This window comes from Melopsittacus undulatus, chromosome 8, assembly GCF_012275295.1.
Source record: "Melopsittacus undulatus isolate bMelUnd1 chromosome 8, bMelUnd1.mat.Z, whole genome shotgun sequence".
Taxonomy (NCBI): Eukaryota; Metazoa; Chordata; class Aves; order Psittaciformes; family Psittaculidae; genus Melopsittacus; species Melopsittacus undulatus.
The window spans coordinates 55261005-55280410 of NC_047534.1; the positions used below are offsets into that span (position 1 = coordinate 55261005).

At 54.2% G+C, this 19406-nt stretch overlaps 2 protein-coding genes across 2 annotated transcripts in view; one reads left to right on the forward strand and one right to left on the reverse strand.

Annotated features, from left to right (window-relative positions):
- Positions 1-801: 801 nt before the first annotated feature.
- Positions 802-11940, reverse strand: ITGB2 (integrin subunit beta 2). The gene is made up of 16 exons (XM_005144194.3): positions 11828-11940; positions 7785-7851; positions 7116-7204; positions 6684-6867; positions 6197-6367; positions 5777-6018; positions 5374-5529; positions 5160-5255; positions 4932-5021; positions 4600-4737; positions 4215-4399; positions 3280-3524; positions 2700-2919; positions 2374-2579; positions 2124-2290; positions 802-1863 (listed from the first exon to the last, which is right to left on the reverse strand). The coding sequence occupies exons 2-16, from the start codon at positions 7846-7848 to the stop codon at positions 1798-1800; spliced, it is 2319 nt and encodes a 772-aa protein (XP_005144251.2). The 5' UTR covers positions 7849-7851; positions 11828-11940; the 3' UTR covers positions 802-1797.
- Positions 11941-14204: 2264 nt separating this feature from the next.
- Positions 14205-19406, forward strand: part of SLX9 (SLX9 ribosome biogenesis factor) — a 46714-nt gene continuing 41512 nt past the window's right edge. The window contains exons 1-2 of the mRNA XM_034065538.1: positions 14205-14350; positions 16057-16165. Coding sequence (XP_033921429.1) covers positions 14225-14350; positions 16057-16165 — 235 coding nt within the window. The 5' untranslated portion in view covers positions 14205-14224. The remainder of the gene's footprint in view (positions 14351-16056; positions 16166-19406) is intronic.

The window sequence follows — 19406 nt, forward strand, 5'->3', positions numbered from 1 at the left end:
CTCTGTGCCATTCCAGCCAGCAGAACGGCCACTTGAACTGCTTAGGGTATCCCACACCATGCTGCTGACTTCTGCTCTTACCAGAATCAACATCTTGACTTCAGCTGGCTCCCTCCTCACCCCGAGACAAAGGAAATATGGTCCAATTATTCCTGATGGAAAGGAAAGGCCTTTAAGGACAGATGGGGCAGTGTTTGGAGCCTGGAGGAAAAGCTGTTCCACACCTGGCTGAGAAATACTCCTGACTTTTGCCATCAGTTCCCCACAGAGAAGCCACTGAGTCTTTGGGCTAAAGCAAGACCAGGGGCCTGAAGGACCCTCCTAACTCCCTGTTTTCCTCTGGGATTTTGCATGTGCTCTAGCATATACTTTGTCTAATGCAGTGACCAATTGTAGTTCTTTTGGAACTGGATCTAGTTTTCTCCAGTTGTCCCCCAAAGCATGAGTGTGGTTGTGCTTGTTCTGCACACACCACACCAGCACCAAAACCTGTTCACATAACAGCCTCTGCCCAGGTTCCCAGCAATGGGCATTGCATCCAAGCCCTGGTCTGCATCATTTAGAGGGTCAGTTTTGGTTTGCAGGGGATGTAGATGGCACATGAGTGTAGAAGACTCTGTCCCTGGCCAGCATCTTCCCCAGGCACAGTGTCTATGGATGGGAGCTGCTGGCAGCAATGGCAGGGTTTTGCTCTAGTTTCTGCAATGAACACTTCAGCTGCTGCCCTTGCACCTGATTCTTAGCAGGACTGATGTATTTACTTTATATATATTAGTTTTTATTAACGTTAAACCTCTTCAGAGAGCAAATGAAGATGGGACACAACACAGATGTATGCAAATTATTCCCAAACTCAAAGAAAATATGGAATTGTACCGCTAGTTCACAGGAATGACCCCCCAGTGTAAGAGCAATTGGCTGCTGTGCCAGTGCTGAGCTGCAGATGCTCTGGCTCTTGCACACGACTGGCCCTCAGTGTGTCTGATGCACTCATAGAGCAGGGAAAAGATCCCACCCTGCAGCCAAACTCGGTTTCATGTGCTCAGAGCCCATGTTTCATAGTTCAGTTGCTCCTTTGAGTCCTTGTGATGCAGAGGGCTCAAGGCCTGGCACAGGCAAGCCAAGGCTGCAGGAGCCCAAGCAGAACCGTGCCCGAGGTAGGTCTGAGATGGGAGCAACACAAGATTCAGTGCACACTGCCCAGCTGCTCTTTGTGTCTGGGTCCAGGTGCTCGCTGGCCCTTAGGGCCCATCACCACACTGAAAGCTCCAGAGCAGACCACCAGTGTGGAGGACCCTCCGTGTCCAGCTCAGCTGTGAGTGCTTCAGACACCAGTGTGAGCACAGTGGTGGGGAGCAGCGCAGCAGGCGAAGGCATGGAGCAGCATGGGAACAGATCCTGCTAGAGCTTAAGGGAAGGGGCAGGTTTGCAGTTTCAGCTCCAAGTCAATGTTGGAAGCACTCTGTGCACTCAGCTTTGGAGGCTGAATGTCCTGCCAGAAGGTGAAGGTCATCAAGAGCTGAGAGAGGCAGTAACCAGGTACAGGAGCTGTTGCGTGTGCCCACTGGTGGGACCAGATCTGCAGTCCCATCCATGGCAAAGCTGTGTCTGTTCCCTTCTCCCAGCTGCACCAGGACACAGGCATTGTGCAGCCCCTCAGCCAGTGCCTGGTGTGCTGGTGGCCTCTTGAAAGAAGGGAACAAAGTGACAGGATGAAGAAGAGGAGGTCTGAGATTTCCTTAGCTTGGCATTTCCTTATTTCACAGTAGGTCCCAGTGCTGCTGGTGTTGCTCAGCTTCATTGGTCATTGAACCTGGGGTTCACAACTGTGGTTGTGGCACTCTTGAAGAGGGGATTATCAGCCTGGAGGGAGAAAGGTGAGGAGCCCATGTTGTTGGTGGAGCATTGCCCATCCCACCCACATCCCAACCTCAACAGTGTTGTCAGAAGAGCCCACAGGCTGCTTTAGCACCCTGCAAACCCATGCAGTCTGTGAAACTGGCCAGTGGGGAGGGTGCAGGTTTGCTATGGCTACCACTGGAGAGGACATCCCTCCCAGATGTCCCCACCACATGAACACAGGCATCCCAGCACACCCCACCAGTACACATGGGCCCTCTTACATCGTTCCACTTGGCCTTGGACTTCTCCTTTTCGAACCGGCGGTATTCCCGGCGGTCAAACAGCTCCATCAGGAGCCGCCACACCAGCAGGAGCACCAGGCCAATGAGGGCCACGCCAGCAATGGTGCTGCCCACAATCAGCGCGATGTTGGGAGGCTTTGGGCACTCTGTGGGGCAGGCAAATGGTGTCTGGCTGCAGCCCCTGCTGAGGCTGCCATGCGGAGGGGCAGGAGCAGTGGGGCTGGGGTACCTTTCTCAGGATCCACGGTGACGGTGTATATCTCATTGCCATCCTCCTGGACCATGCGGAAGGAGATCCAGCAGTTCTGGGAGTCCTTCTCCCTGCACTGCCTGCTCTCCCCTGTGATGTTCTGCACCACACGGATGTTGGGGCAGGCCTGGGAGCAGTTCTTCTCAAAGGGGCCGCTCTCAGAGGTCCTGCACTCCACACAGGAGCTGCAAAACAGGACAGCACAGCTCATATCCGCAGGGACAAGACTCACCCAAGCGCAGGCAGGGATCTCCTGTGCCTGCCTCCCCACCACCCTTTGTGCCATCTCCATGGGCATCACTTACACATATCTGGCACAGGGCGAGGGGCAGCCAGGGCACTCCTGGCAGAAGGGGGGCTGGTATCCCCCCCAGCACTGGCAGCGGTTGCAGTGGCAGGTCCCGCGGTGGCTGCACTCGTTGCCATTCTGGTTCAAGCAGCCTTCTGTTGACTTCTTGCACTGGCAGGCGCTGCCCTGGTACTCAGGATTGCACTTGCACTCCCCACAGTCACAGCTGCCCCGCTCTGCATGGGAAGACCTCTCAGGTGTGACAAGGATGCTGCAGAGAACCAGGTCTCCTTCCCTCTGCCCGTGTTTGGAAAGCATCACCCACCCTGCACTGTGGTGTGGTGGGACCCTCAAACCCACCCATTTGGGGTTTGGCAGGGAAATCAGCACCTCCTGGAACAGGCTGCCCAAAACAGTGGTGAATGCCCCATCCCTGGCAGTGCTCAAGGCCAGGTAGGACACAGGGGCTTGGAGCAGCTGCTCCAGTGGAAGGGGTCCCTGCCTGTGGCAGGGGTTGGAGCTGGATGAGCTTTAAGGACCCTTCCAACCCAAACCATTCCATGGTTCCACGGTTAAGTCTTTCTAAGCCACATCACCTCTGCCACCGCAGGGAAGGCCATTGTGGAACTCGCAGTTGACGTTGTCACACTGGCAGTAGGTGCCATAGATCTGCTTGCCGGGCACGTCGCTGGTGTGGCAGAGGCACTGCCCGCACACACAGTCCCCCAGCCCTGAGCAGAGCACTGAGCTGTTGTCCTGCCGGCAGCTGCCCTCCAGCTCCTTGCTGCTCCTGCCTTTCGTGTCACACTCGCAGTTCTTCCCAATGTAGCCTGCATTGCAGCTGCCAAAAAGGAGAGCAACGAGCCCAGGTCAGTGGCCACAGGAAGTGCTGTTGGGCACATGCAGGGCCCACGCCTCAGCCAAAGGGGAGCAGATCTGGGATAGCCACACCAAAACCCAACCGTGGCATGTTGGTGCTGCTCCATGCTGGAGCAGTGCGGTTGACTGGGAGGAAACCTCAGAAACACTGTGTTTCCCCAAGTCCTGCTTACAACACCCAATGGTTGTCTGGAAATTATTGTTACAGTTATCATTTCCAAACCCTTGCCAAGGGTTATTTCCTGAGGAAATCTAGTCTTTTCCCCTCCCTGTTACCAAGGGGCCAGGAAGTGCCCTTAAAGACTGTCATGAACTGCACCCAGGAGTGGGATTTTGAGTGATTTCTGTTCAGTGGATGGATGGATAGCTTGAGGGATGGTTAGATGCATGGGTGGAATGTTGGACAGATTGGTAGATGGGTGGATGGATGGGTGGATAGCTGGATGGTGCCTGTGTGCCCTTAGGAAAGAGCAGAGGCTTTACCAACAGGAGAGATGCTGTGTCCCCCATCTCCATGAACATAATCCACCTCTGAACAAGCAAACCGGAGCAAAGCTGCAGAGCCAAGCCCTGGGCTGGACCTGGCAGCCCCTCCAGCATCTCCCCAGCTCTGGCAGCGTTTGGAACAGGGCACTGTGTGGATAGCACATACCTGCAGATCCCACAGACGATGCTGCCCTGCCCACTACAGGTGGCTGGGTCGGGCTGCTCCTTGCAGTTGCAGTTGCACTTGCTCTCCACGTGGACCGTGAGGGTGTCTGTGAAGCCCAAGGGGCGGATGGTGAAGGACTGGCTTTTGATGCACTCCTTGGCTGTAACCTTGACTCTGAAGGTGACCTAGAAAGTGCACAGTGAGATAGGGAAGGGCCAAAGGCCATCAGGGCAGCTTCAGCAACCAGAGGTTGCTGAATCCTGCAGCATTTTGGACATTAATGTGACCAGGAAGCCTGAAACAAGAAGCTGGGTTCCTGTTGTCAAACAGGACGGGCATCAGGGACCTGCTGGTTGCAGGGTGTCCCCTCTACAGGGGGATGTACCTCTTCGTTGATCTTGATGTTGTCACACTGTCCTCTTGCTTTGTCTGTGACTGTGCTTCTAGGGCATAAGGAGTCATATTTGACATCAAGGGTGTCTGGAAGGGTGGAGTGGTCCAGGATGATCAGTGAAGAGAGATTCTGTGGGGAAATGGTGGTGCAAGTGCCATCAGTATGAAATGAGACCAAAGCAAGGGAGTGTGGAGCTGCAGGGCAGGGTTTCCCTCCAGCCTAGGAGATAGGGGCTATCACAGCTGCTCTCTCACAGTGAGGACACACAATGGAAGCCTTTCCCTGCTCTAGGACAGTGAAACACGGCCTCCTCTAGCACTTACATTGTAGGCCACCTGGATGAGCTCAATGATGTTGCTGGAGTCCTCATTGAGCTCTCCCACTGCCGACTTTGGGATCATCTCACTGAGTTTCTGCCAAGAGAGAGCAAAGAGGTGAGTGGTCCCCCTGTGCTGATGGTGGAGCATGGGGGAACCACAGCAGCAGAAGGACATGCAGAGCTGCTTTGTGTCCTCCTGGGGAGGCACCTGGGCCATCCAAAGTCTCCTCACCTTGTAAATATCCACCACCTTACTGGTGACAGCAAAAATGGGCTGAATGTTGTTTTCAGCAAGTTTCTGGACCAGCTGCCCAACAGAAGGGTAGTCCTAGGTAAGGAGAAGGTGGTTATGGTGACACTGTGGTCTCAACAACAGGCTTTTCATGTGACATTGTTTATCCTGCTGAGGGAGCACAGCTGAGGGTGCAGAGCTGCTGAGTACTTACAAACTCGTTGCTTTTCTTGTACATGTTGTCCTCCAAGTGGCACTGGCCGTCGTTGGGGGTCAGGATGGCTGCCAGCTTGCCATCACCAGCAAAGTGGAAGCCATCATCGGTGGCATACACCAGCAAGCGGGTCACGTTGCGCCAGCCGATCAAGTCCTGCAAGTGGCATGAAGACCTGTCCCTGAGCAGAGCTGGGAGGACATGGTATGGCCCTGGCCAAGTCCCATCAGCCACACTGTGGGCATGGAGGAAGTAGGTTACAGGTGACCTGGACAAGATGCTCTCTTGTAACTCCCGAAGTAAACTACCCCACTGCTGAATTAAGACTTAGACATGATGGACTTCCAGAGCCTACCTGGAGAGGGGAAGAGCCACCTTCCATGAGCACAGGTCACAGACTCACCCCACACACCGCTGCCTGCATCATGGCATCCAGCCCCCCCTCGGGTGCATCCAGGTTTCCAGAGATGTACTGCTTCCCTACTTCACTCTCGAACTTCTCCGCATCGTCAGTCAGGGAGAGGATGTGCTTGAAGGCGAAGGGAGGTTGGCACTGCTTGTCCTTGGAGGGGCAGGGGTTCTTGAGCTTCTCAGGGTGTGTGTTCACAAAGGGCAGCACAGTCTTGTCCACGAAGGAGCCAAACCCTAGGGCATCCAAGACTGCAATGTCAGGGGCAGCAGGGCAGGACAGTGGCCCCCACATCCACATCCCTTGCCCTGGCATGCTCTCCAGCCTTGCAGAGGATGGATGGGTCATGCTGCCTGCTGCCTGTATCCCACTCCATGGCTCTTCCCAGCTCTCAAGGATTGGAGACAGGCTCACCTATGCGGCGAGAAGGGGTGGTGCTCTCCAGTGCACGAAGCAGCTCCCCTCCCAGTTTCTTCACCTTCTCCAGGTCATCCAGCATGGAGTAGGAAAGGTCCATGAGGTAGTAGAGATCAATGGGGTACCCCATGGCACGGCGGAATTTCACCTCAAATACAGCGGGCTGCCCTGCAGAACAGGGATGGAGGATCATCTGCTGTGCTGGGGCTCACATCCCACCCTGGCATTCCCCTCCCAATGGGATCCTCACTTGCTGAAGGGGAGGAAATGCTGGCTGTGAGGAGCGGAGAAGAAGTACAAGAGAGGAAGAGGGGAAGAAAATAAAAGAAGGAAAGGAAAATGGAAACAAAAGGGAAAAGGAAAAGGAAAAGAGAAAGGAAAGCAGAAAGGAAAGAGAAAGGAGAGGAAAGGGAAAGAGAAATGAGGAGGAAATGTGGTCCCAGGGAGTGAGCAGGAGGGCTCTGGGAGTGCCAGGAGCCTGTACCTATCCTCAGCTTCAGGTGCATCTCCTGGGGAGCGAGCTGTACATCACTGCTCAAGGAGCTGTTCTGTGTGGTCCCAATGTCATTCACTGGGAACTCGATGTCGCTGTGTGGGCATCCCCTCTGCAGCAGCTGCTCCACAGTGTCACAGCGGATGGAGTCTGGCTCGCCGGCCTTGGCGAAGCTCTGCATGTGGCAGCATCAGCAGGAACAAAAGCAGAGGAGCAGGAGGTCAGTGGGCTCCTTACCGGTGACCCACCTCCCACACCACATCTGCATGGAGAAAGGAAGGTGCCAGGATCCTGCCTGCCGGATCCCCAGCCACCAGGGAGGACATGGAGCTCTCCCACCATGCAACCTGCCCCTCCTCTGGGTGGGCAGGGTGACATCCCACTGCTGCAGAGCTGACCACACCAAAGCCTGCATGGACCTACCAGCTTCTTGCACCAGGCACAGCCGGGACCAGACTGGATGCAGTCCTTGCACGTGCCCACCTTGATCTTGGGGCATTCCATGGCAAAGGCTGAAAACAGAGAGAAGATGGGGTTGGCGTGAGGGGCACTTGGGGGAGGCTGGTCTGTAGCAGCGCAGTCATGGGTGCTCTGACACCCAGCACAAGGCACCAATGTTGTCCTGGGCAAACCCTGCCTATAAAACCCACACTGGAGGCCCTGGCAGGGTCCACACCTGCCTTGTTGTCCCTCAGCTGGACTAACTGATAGGCTCTTAGGCAGGAGCTGTTCCCTGTGAGGGTGCTGAGGCGCTGGCACAGGGTGCCCAGAGAAGCTGTGGCTGCCCCATCCCTGGCAGTGCTCAAGGCCAGGTTGGACACAGGGGCTTGGAGCAGCTGCTCCAGTGGAAGGGGTCCCTGCCTGTGGCAGGGGTTGGAGCTGGGTGAGCTTTAGGGTCCCTTCCAACACAAACCATTCCATGATTCCAGCTAGAGTTAACTCCACATCCTGGGAAACACAGGATCTGACACTTACATGCCTTTCAATGCCACGTTCACGCTGCTGTTGGGCAGCATTTGGGTTCTCTCTCTATTTCACTGCCCACATAAGCTGCTGGGAGGAAGGCAGTGAGGAAGGGCAGGTTGGGCTCACCTGTGGTCAGCAGCACTAGCACCCAGGTCACCATCGGCAGCTGAAGGCAGCGGTCACAGAACATCTTCTGTAAGACAAGCAGAGCATCCCTGTGAGCACCTTGTGCCCCAGGGAAGGGAGCCCCCGACCCTACAGAAAGTGTCTGCAGAGGGTGGTGACCCCAGGGGGACATCCCACTAGTGCTCCAGAGCATGACAGAGACCCTGCTCTTCACAAGCACATTCTCACTGTGCTTGTCCCAGCTGCTCACACTGCTTGCTTCTTGCCCCAGAGCACAGCTCCTGATCCCAGAAACTCTATGTTACCCATGAAGTTGGCCAAGTCACTCTTAGGAAGCAATATCCCAGTGTTCTTCCTGTGGTGTCAATGAGATCATGCCACTAACACTGTCATTTCCCGTAACACCTTCCCCCCCATGCAACCCTGGAGCAAAACCCAGCCTTGCAACATGGATCTACAAGGGGAAGTGACAAAAGAGGAATCTGTCAAAAGAAGAGAAAGGAATAAGAAAGCCTAAAGAAACACCAAACATTGTCCTTATTTAGCAATATTAGACACAACATCCCACAACCAGGTCATGGGGTTTGAAACAGCCCTGGGTGAGTAAACAACCACTCTCTGGCTCCTTCCAACTTCTCCAAGTGCCATCCCACATCCTGCGGACCCACTGGGTTAACAGCACAGTGAAATGGGAATGGGAAAACAGGGAAACTCCAAAGATGCTGAGATGTCTGGATGCCCTTTCTTAGCTCACCACAGTCCACCTTGGCAAGAGTTTTAAGGGCATCATGCACCATCCCAGCTGCACCATCCCTGTCTGTGTTACACCCTCTTGATGTGCTTAGCTGGCCCCACATTTGTGTCACCTTTAAATCATGTCAGCCCCTTATGAGCTTGCAGACAATGGGTTAAAACTCTTAAGGTAAAAAAGATACAAAGGAAAAGGTCTTGACTTCAGAGTAAAAGCTGTCATCAGGGTGGGGTGGATGCCAGGGCCTGGTTGGACCCTCCTGGATGCACCTTGCTGGACAATGACATTTCCCAAATGTGCCTAATTGTCCCCCCCTGTTCTCATCCTCGCTGGAGTCAGAGGCTCCTGCTTACAGGCTCATAAAACAGAGTCATAGCATCAGTCTGGGTTGGGTTGGAAGGGACCTTAAAGCTCCTCCAGCTCCAACCCCTGCCACAGGCAGGGACCCCTTCCACTGGAGCAGCTGCTCCAAGCCCCTGTGTCCAACCTGGCCTTGAGCACTGCCAGGGATGGGGCAAGTTTCCAATTAAACCTGGATTTAAGACAGCTCTCAAACCCCAGAAGTAAAGTGGAAAGCTCCAGGTAAGCCAGCTCTGGGTACTGTAGAGTTTTGTAAGGCAGGGTGCATTTTATGGGCTGAATTTGGTTGCCTTTCTAATCCCTGAAGTCAATTCTTTCCCTTGTTGCAAGCAGGTAAACCACACACACTGCTTGTAGGGAGAGCAGCAGCAGAAACCTCACCATTTCTTTTGCTGTGGGGGGAAATTGCTCAGTGCTCTGTGGGTGGCTGAACGTATACGTGACGTAGGGTGACCTTCAAAGAGAGCAAGTGGGGCTTCTGCTTTTGTCTGCCTCCTTATGGTGCTCAGGAGAGCAGGTTTTCAGTCTGACTCTGCATTAGCAGGGCCCACACATAGGCCTCAGCAGCATTTTCTCCAGCTCCCTTGATGGGGACTCTTCTGGATGTGCTCTGCATCCTCTGGGATGTTGGGTTTTCTTCCTGTTCTCCATACATTAAGGCACATAGTCCATCCTCCTGCCCTGGTGTGAAGGAGCAGAACTGCAGAGCTCTACAATCAACTTCATCCCGGGCTGGGGAGAGAGGTGCTGAGACTGAGCATCCCTGCTAGGGGCAGGGCATGGTTACCAGGCTCTGGTACCTGTGCTGGTACCTGCATGGGGTCCTCCTTGGCCCTGAGCTCTGATCTTTGCCTTGGGCAGCTTGAGAACCTTGAACCAGGGTTCTCCATCTATGGAGCACCTCTCACTTGCTGTATGTTACATACTGGGCATGGCTCAGGCAGGGCAAGAGGGTTTGTGAGCCAGAAAATGTGAAGGCAGCCCCAGGGAAGGTGCTGAACACTCCAGGGGAAGCAGTAGGATGGAGCACGCTGCTGGGCAGCATGAAGGAGTGAGTACAGAGAGGGCTGAAGGGGAAGTGTGGATGCCAGTGCCAATCCTGTTGCTATAAATAAGACGAGTGTTGAGCAGCAGAGACAGGTCTTGCAGTCTGTTAGCCACAACCCCCTGCAGTGCTCTGCTAAACATCTGCTTTCTTGCACAATGGGAGGATGCTTTCTCATGCCCAGTGTCACAGGGCTTCTGGGGCATTTAGAGCTGTTGGATGAGGCCAGAGGAGGCCATGGGGATGCTGCGAGGGCTGGAGCAGCTCTGCTCTGGAGCCAGGCTGAGAGAGCTGTGCTGGGGCAGCCTGGACAAGCGAAGGCTCCTGAAGGGGAGACCTGAGAGCAGCTCCAGTGCCTAAAGGGGCTGCAGGAAAGCTGGAAAGGCAACCTACAAGAAGCCTTGGAGCACCCTGCTCTAGTGGAAGGTGTCCCTGCCTGTGGCAGGGGTTGGAGCTGGGTGAGCCTTAAGGTCCCTTTCAATCCAAACCAGTCTGGGATTTTTGAGAGCAGAGAAGCCATTTCTTGTATCTCATCTCCAGTGGGCATCACCCCTGGAATGATCCCAGTGGGCATCACCCTTTCAAGGATCGCAGTGGGCACACTGTGATGGTTTGCAGAGATGCAGGGACCCAGAGATCTGCCCAAGGGCACAGCCTGTCCCCTGTTGCTGGCAAAGCTCATGCTTCCTGGGGGCAGAGGAGGGATCCTCTGTCAGCACCAGTGCTGTGGTGACCTGATTATGTCTGTCTCTGAGAAGATACATCACCCTGCAGCACACTCCAGCGCTGAGGCCTGTGACAGAGCAGCAGCAGGATGAGGACACAGAAAGTGCAAACCCAATGTGTGAAGCAGGATGTGAGAGCCGTGACAGCAAAATGCACCTCTTAAAGCCTTCCCACACCTCGCAGGAGCCACATAGCAGCACCCACACTGGCTGCAGGGTGCAAAGCCTCTTCTTGTGTTCACACATTTGCCTGTGAGGACATGAGCTGGGGCTGTGGTGTTGGGAAAAGCATCCAATGTAGATGCTAGGCTGCGTTCTCCACCCCTGGGCTGTGCCCTGCACTTTGTCTGCATCCAAGAGCCATGGAGATTTAGGGCAGGCCCTGCTGCCCCTGGGGTTAGCTTGCCTGCAGCCTCTGCTGCCTTCCCCACCGCTGCTTTCAGTGGCTGTCAGCAGGGTGTTTCACGTGTGCAGCACACAGAGAGATGGGGGAGAGGAGCGAGGTTCCCATCCCTTCTCCCAGCTCTTCCCATAGGCTCCCAGGGGTGCAGGGACCTTCTGGGCTGGTGGTGGCACTGCAGCAAGCCCTGCTCGCACCATGTCACCACACCGCTTCCCTCTTCCCCTCTGAGCCATCACATCCTGCGGATGATGGTGGGTGCCTGTATGGGATCCCACAAGGAAGAGGGATGTCCTGGGAGGGGAACCAGTGCAGCCCCCAGCCCTGCTGCTTGCCTGGTGCTGCTGGTGCAGGCAGCGCTGCTCTCCCTGGGCCATGTGTGATGGTGATGGAGGAGCATGCTGCACCCTCTCTGCTCTGCTTTCCAGTCCTGTGGGGTGGTGAGGAAGGAGTCGTTTGGGGTCTGACACCCTCTCCTCCATAACGACCTGCAGTTCCATGCTTAATCCTACCTCCAACACCATTACAGCCCAGGGAAGCTGCCTTTGTGAAGGCTGTGTAGAGCAAGGGCCACACCGTGCCACATGTGGGAGGGACACCATGCTGTGCTCCCAAAGGCCACCCAACCAGCCAGAGGTTAGATCAGGAATCATAACCCAAATCCACTGCAAACACCAGAGCTACCAAAGCACCTTATTGCCTGGCTGCTTTCCACCCCGCACAGGAAGAACAGAAGCAAAGAAATGGAGATGCTGTACTTGCCTTGCATCAAGCCCTCTGCTCCGTCCTGTGCTCCAGCTGGGATAGGGATGGTCTCAGCTCCTCAAGCTTGGCTGGGAAAAGCAGAGGAGCATGGGGAGCTTTGCAGTGCACCCCAGTCCTTCCTTCCTATTTCTTGCAGTCGGCTGGGGCTGAAAGGAGGAAGTCAGAGCAGTGGGTGTGGGAGGGTGCGTTCCCCTCCAAGATCCAACCAAAGCCATTTGAAAGCATCCTGCCCTGCAGTGCTGGGGCTCATCTGCCCCCTGAGCTGCACTGGGGGGTCCACAGCTCTCCTGCTTTGCCTTGGACAAGGACCCTACCAAAAACCCCTGGGGTTTGCCCCATTTTTAACCTTCCACCAGCATGGTGAGCAAGTAAAGCCGGTAGTAAGGGAAATGGACTCCTTTGGGAGCTGGTTCCTGGGTGCAGAGGAGATGGGAGCTGGCTCCCCTCAGACTGTGTCAGGGCTCACTGCAGGGCAGTGGGGTCTCCTCATTCGGCAGAGGATGCTGGCACCCTTCCTGCTGTGGCACAGCTCAGGGCTGGGGGGGGGTTCTTTAAGCAGCCTTCACATTGTGTTGTGCAGGCTGCAGTAACTCCTCCAACACACCTTTACCAACGCTTCCCTATGCAGAGAGGAACCGGCTGCTTTAGGAGACACACAGGATTGTAGTTTTGGGTGCTTTTTGAAGATAGTTAATGTGAACCTTTTGTTAACTGCTTTTAGGTTCCCCTTCCAGCGGGCTAACATTGAGTCTCCACAGTGCATTGTAAGACACCAATGCAGCTTACCGGCTGCTTGCCTTAGTTATGGAGCTGGGTTTATCTTTGCAGCAGGCAGAGCTCACAGTGCTAGCAGTGATTCTGAGCCCTGATGGATGCCCCATGGGTTAGAGGCTTTGACAACCATCATAGCAACTTTGGAACAGGATGGGAGTGATGGAGCAGTTCACACCTGACTGGCATGGCATACAGTGGGCATGGAGCTGAGCGCAGCCCTGCCAGGAACCATAGTATGGTTTGGGTTGGAAGCATGGTTGTGCTGCCATAAACCCCTAACCCTGGAGTGGATGAAGCTGGGAAAACTGGTGGGGCTTCCCCAGTGTTGCTGGTTGCAGGTGTGGGGGAAGGAAATGTGCTGGAGTGAGATGAGCTGGGGTAATTTTACCTTTTGTGTTGCATAAGGGCTGCTCTGTTCAATTGCTTCATCAGCTTTGTCAAAGCACTCTGCTCCCAGTTGCCTTGATGGAAGGGATGGGAGAGCCGGGAGCCTCCTCAGCTGGAGCAGCAGCAGCAGAATGGGTACCCCATGGGGTCTGGGGGTCTAAGGCTGAAGCTTGCTGCTGTACTCCTGGTTCTTCCTGAGCTGTTCCTCGTGCTGTCTTGCAGCTTTGGCCTTGAATGGATGTCCACAGCAAAGCATTATCCCTAACAATTCCTATAGGACCATTAAGCATTGTGTGTTTTACAATGCCCTGCCTCCAGTGTATCAGTGTGTAGCATGATGGGTTAAAGTTATGTTTACCACATTACTACTACATGTACTACTATTAGCCAGTGAGCAGTTGCTCTTACACTGTGTCCATGCTTTCACCACCACACACAGCACAATGTCCAAGCAGGAGCAAGCTGGGGCTGGACTGGGATGGCTTCCAGCCCTATGTGTGTGTGTGAAGGTGCAGGTAGGGCTGAGGCTGTTTCATGAGGGGTCTCCACCTGCTCCCTCCATGACCGCATGGTCACACATGTGCTCGGGGCCCACAGGGGCCGGTTGTGTCTTTCCTGCTGCTCTAACTATGGAAACAACTTCTGGTGCTGTGTTTGAGCTCATTCCTTGCGCTACCACGCACCTTGGTGTCTGGTTATGGCTACCAAGAGGCCTCAGCTCTTTCAGGGGCTTTACACCAGATCTTAACGGTGTTGTAGAGCCTATGGGTTTGACCCCACCACACTCAATGGCACCTGCCGGCTGTTTCCAGGAGCCACTGGAGGCCTGAAGGTGATTAAGCCCCATAAGGCTTCAGAGTTAACAGTTGCAGGTGGGGCTGCCTGGGGCTGCCACATTGTGCTTCCTGTGTTCACGGAATGGGTTGGGTGGGAAGGGACCTTAAAGCTCATCCAGCTCCAACCCCTGCCACAGGCAGGGACACCTTCCACTGGAGCAGCTGCTCCAAGCCCCTGTGTCCAACCTGGCCTTGAGCACCGCAGGACACCCAAGGCCGGCGGGGCCGCAGCCGCCCCGGTCCCGGTCCCAGCCCTCCCCGGTCGGGGCCGCCCCCGGCGGGCGGGGCCCAGCTGAGGCCTGCCCGCCCCCTGCCTCCCTCTCTTCCTGCCCGTCTCCTGCCTGCTTCCTGCCTGCCCTCCTGCCCGTCTCCTGCCTCCCTTCCGCCTGCCGCCGCCATGGTGGGGAAGGTGAAGCGGCCGCGGCTGCACCGCGCCGCCCCCCGGCCCTGGCCCGCCAGGGATCCGCCGGCACTGCCCGAGCCCCAGCCCGGCCCCGGCGGCTGGAAGGCGGCGGCGGGCAAGGTAACGGGGAGCGGGCGGTACCCGTGGGGCTGAGGGGGGTACGGCGGCGGCTGAGGCCGGGCCCCCCCCCCCCCGGCACCGGCAAGGCCGTAGCGTTGTTCGCTCCCTTGAGCCTCTGGGCTCCTGGTGCGGCCTCAGCGGGTCTGAGGGTCCCCGTTGGTGCTGGACGTGGGGAGCTGGTGGGGGCTGCAGGGCCTGCACAGGGGCAGGAGTGAGGTGGAATGGGGACATGGGCTTGGGACAGGCCAAGGGGAATGGCTTGAACCTGCCAGAACAGGGGAGACTGAGCTGAGCTCTGAGGCAGAAGCTGTTCCCTGTGAGGGTGCTGAGGCGCTGGCACAGGGTGCCCAGAGAAGCTGTGGCTGCCCCATCCCTGGCAGTGCTCAAGGCCAGGTTGGACACAGGGGCTTGGAGCAGCTGCTCCAGTGGAAGGGGTCCCTGCCTGTGGCAGGGGTTGGAGCTGGAGGAGCTTTAGGGTCCCTTCCCACCCAAACCAGTCTGTGACATTGCTTCCTGAAGCCTGGTCTCCTTTTCCTGCTTGGAAAACTCACCTTACACCCTTAATGCTGTGCTTGTGGCCTTGAAGCCGCTGTTGGCACTGGGCTGGGCCTCCCACCTCTTGTCAACACACTTCTCATGGCGATGGAGGGCACTGCTGCTCACAGCAGGCACCACATGGGAGCCTGAAGCTTCAGGACTCCAGTGCAAGGTCCTGCTTGTCCACCACCGGCATCCCAGTGTGCTTCCCAGCATCAGCCATGGCAATGGATGTGTAGTTACGGCAGCCACCAGGACGTGTTGGGAGTGGAGGGGTCAGACCTGCCTGGTTCTGTTTAGTTCCAGGTTAGGGTAGGTGGAGATGAGCTGTTTGTACCCACTCATTTACACACAGTTTATACCCAGTCATTTAAGAGATTTGGGCCATGTCTGGCTCCACCAGCTGTGTTATTAATAATGCAGTTCAGGCTAAAGCTGGTTGCCTCCCCTGGTCTCCCTGCAGCAAGGACACAGCAGCAGCAGCAAATGCTTTTTGTGCACCTACAGCTTTCCTTTTAAGCAGGGAGGAACAGACTGTGCCATGTGCAGCTGGTTTTATACCACTGTGAAGTTCTGTGTCACTGCTGGGAGATGCTGCTACCTAAAATAATGGATTCCAAGCCAACTAGAGAAGCTGCTGCAAAGCTTAGGACTTAGAGAGCTACTGCATGCTTAAAGGAACTAGATGCTGAAGACTTGGTTAAGTTGCTGGTAGTCACTGAATGTCCTTAATGTCCACTGATTTAGGATTTAGGCCCCATATCTGCTCATTTGTTGCTTGTATTTTATAGTCATGTACCTGTACATTGTATTGTCATGTACCTGTACATTGTATTGTCATGTACCTGTACATTGTATTGTCATGTACCTGTACTAAATTTGGCTTTTCCTAAGGACACCCTTCACATTAAGACCAGAATTCACTTGAGTCAGGTGAGCTTGGGTTGAGGCAGGAATCCATTAGGAATAAAACAGTCTGAAGCATGACTTTGTGAAGCTCCCTTCTGTGTGGAAGAGCCTTTGGGGTTCTGGCCAGTGGGGTGACTTACCCACCCCTGCCTGCTCAGAGGCACCCTCCTGCCTGGAAGGTGCTGGGGTTGGCTTTTGTTTTAGTGTATGTGTCTTGTGGTGTTTGTACTGACTCCTGCTTCTTGTTTCTTTTGGATAAGGACTGGGACTTGTCATCTTCTGGTGTTTTTTCCGGGCTGAAGATTGACCCTGACACTCTTGTCAAGAAGCTTGACTTGGACTCCAGAAGCATCATTTCCTCCAGAACAGGTTTGTTTTATTGTGAATGAGTTACGTTGTGAGCAAAGACACCGAGGACTGTGTTCTGTAGTGGCTGTCAGAACTGAACCCAAACCACAGCTCCCTGTGTTCCTGCAGGGGCTTTTCCAGCTGGTTTCTGTTTGGGATTGGAGGAAGCAGAATGGCACATGTGTGGGGTGGGGAATTAGGCTCCTGGTCCTCAGGGGCTGAGAGGACAGCAGAGCCCAGGCTGTGAGCTGATCTCCAGGCATCCTCTGCAGCTGCTTCTGCCTCACCAGCAGCTGCCATTCATACCCTTTTGCCAGCTAGTTGCTTGTTGTGCATCAGCAGTGCTTTACCCACAGCAGGCTCATTGCCATCCATTTTCTCCTCCTGTCCATTGCTGGTTCTAGGTCTTCTGGCAGGAGAGTTCAGCTCACCAAGGATTATGGGGGTAAGAGTGGGAATGGTGAGGTGGTGATAGAGGCTGTTGCTTTCTAATCCCACAGGGAAGTGCTCCCTGCTTAGTGCTTAGTGGCAGACAGGGCTTTGAGTCTGAAACTGGGTTTCCATTCCACCTCAAAATGGAAACTGATGGCACACTGATCTGTCCTGGTGCAGAAGACATGTGGGACTCACAAATACCTTGCTTAAAACTGCATCTCTTCTTTCCATGTGGATTAATACCACTACAGTGACTTTGTTTTCATGTCCAGGGCTACAAAGCAACCCAATAACCACCTCAAAGCTAGTGGTTACCGGAGCTGCAGCAGCCACAGCCCATCAGTCACGTTTAGTCACAGTGTGAGGGAATGGGAAGGTTGTGTGAGGACACGTTTGCTGGGGATGCTTGCCCTCTGCACAGAAACCTTTGTGAAATGCCTTGTTTTCCAGCACTGAGCTCACTCTTTGTCCCTCTCCTGGGAAGAGGACATGTGTGCATACATGTGTGCATGCAAACATAGCCATCTCTTTAATGAAATGAGCATGGTGAGGGCTGACATCCTGCAGTCCTTGTCTTGCACTGCAGGCTGCAGCTGCACAGAGCTGCTTTATAAATAGCTCTGTGCCTCTGGTCCCTCTGCAAGTGCTGATGATGCACATGTGTGGTGCCTGACTACATTTAACCCTCTCTTGAGGCTGCGTGCTGTCTGCCTGCAGTGATGCTGACCCCAATGCTTTGTGCTGCCTTGCACTTTCCAGATGATCAGCTAAAAATAGCTGTTTGTCTGGGGGCCCAAAACTGCAGCTCAACGAGGCAAAAAGTGGTTTGATTTTGTTCTCAGATCTTCCCAAGCTTCTGTGCCCTTTCTTTTTGTGTCATTTGGAGCCATGTGGAGGCCTTTTCATTATGGAAATCAATTCATTTTTTGTGTTAAGCCAGTGAACTGTAACTAGGCTGTGCATACAATAGCAGGCACCCTGGAGTTAGAAAAGAGATTCTAGGCAGGCTCTGCTTTGTCTCCTGGGATCCCTGGTCAGCCAGGGGCCTGTTCAACAGCAAATTCAACTTGACTCCAACCCTCATCCCCACATTCCTGCCACCCCCTTAGCTCTGTGCACAGGGCAGGAGGGTAGGATCCTCCTACACATTGTTATTTTTAGGTTTAATAGCAAGGCAAAAATGCCTCTCTCCCACTTGCATTTCAAGCTCTGAGAAGGTCAGCTTGGCAGACTGTAGGTAGGCTTTATTGCTCTGTCTCCTGGGCTTTTCACAGCTGAGGATTTGATTCTGCCCAGGAATATGTGGCAGTTGAAAGCTGGTATCTTTGTCCTCCCTGTGTGTGTGAGTGCACTCCTAGGGTTGCTTCACGTTATCTAAGGTTACTGGTATCTCTGTTTTGTGTTACAGTGCTCTGATGCTTCAGGGACAGCCAGGAAGACATCAGTGTGGGCTTAGAGAGGCTTGCAGGGCATAAGTGAAACAAGGGATCAGTTACAGTGGTTAGACCTGGCAGGAAACACTCTGGGTTACTCTGTTGGTTGCTGTGGGTTTTTGCTCTTTTATCTCTCCTCCTTAGACCCTGCATCTCTCTGCTTTTGGAGGTGTAGTTCCCAGAAAGCCAGCATCTTCCTGCATGCTGGTAATGCCTTCATGGCACTGCAGCACAAAAGTATCTGCACAAGACATTTCTGGGTGAAACATTTGATCATCCTACTATCCTGCCTTGTTCCTTTCCCCACTAGGTCATTCACATTTTGGCTTTGTGCTTGAACAGGGGGGCCCAACTTTTGTCTTGACAGAGCCTGAGCTCCAAAGTTACGTGAGCTGGGGTGCCTTCTGCTAACTGTGAAGCTGTCAGATGTGGAGCTGGCCTAGAAGGATGTGTGAGGTTGAGAGATTGCTGGAAAAGTAAGGGAGAATAGGTGATAACATTGGCTTGTGGTTCCACATGTCTGCATCCCCCCTTACTGTTTGAGAGGATAGTGGCTGGCTGGATCAGTAGAAGAGACCTGGAAAGCCTGCCTGGTCTCCTCAGGGTGGTGCAGGGACAGCAGTTGCTCTGGAAGAGGTGCTGGTATAGAGGGAAGAGCAAGCCAGGAGCATTCTCTCTCTACCTTTTTGCCCCTTACTTCTCCTCAGTTCTGTAAGTGAGGTTGGCTGTGGTTGTTCTGAGGGAAGAGGGAGAAGCATCCTTCTCAAGTTGGAAAGCTCAGCATCTCTAGCAGGTTAGCATCATGGTTAACACGAGTGGTTGTGTCTGCCTGCACAGGTGTGTGCTGGGGCTGAAAGGAGAGTGAAGGAGTTCCTTGTTTTGGGAGGATAAACTGGTGGTGTTGGTTCTTGCCAACCTTTACCTGAGGATTCCTGGTGCAGTGGTGGAGGCAGGGTGCCAAACTGGAAGTATCTGCTGCTCTCATGGTAATGTCCTGTTGCTTCCCTAGGATACGAGGCTGATTCAGTGTGCTTGTTTTGAGTGGGGTGAGGCATCAGCTTAGGCTGTTCTGGCATCAATGATTCCAGCAGCATGAGAGGGAAAGGATGGAACCATAATAGAGAAATGGAATTAGTATTTGGTGAGGCTCACATGTGTGATGGTAGGAAGCCAGTGGTCCAAGATGGGAAGTATTTTAATATGGGGAGCTCTGAGCCATGTCATACTGTGAAGAAGACCTGCTGCAACTACTTTCTTCTGCTCTGCTTCTTGTCTTTAATCATTAGCTCATCTCAACACCAGATTCCGGATGATTTCCACATGCCAATAGGTAACAAAAGCCAGCAGCATCACTGTGAACACTGGAGCTAAGTCCAGGAGCCTGCTCAGTGATT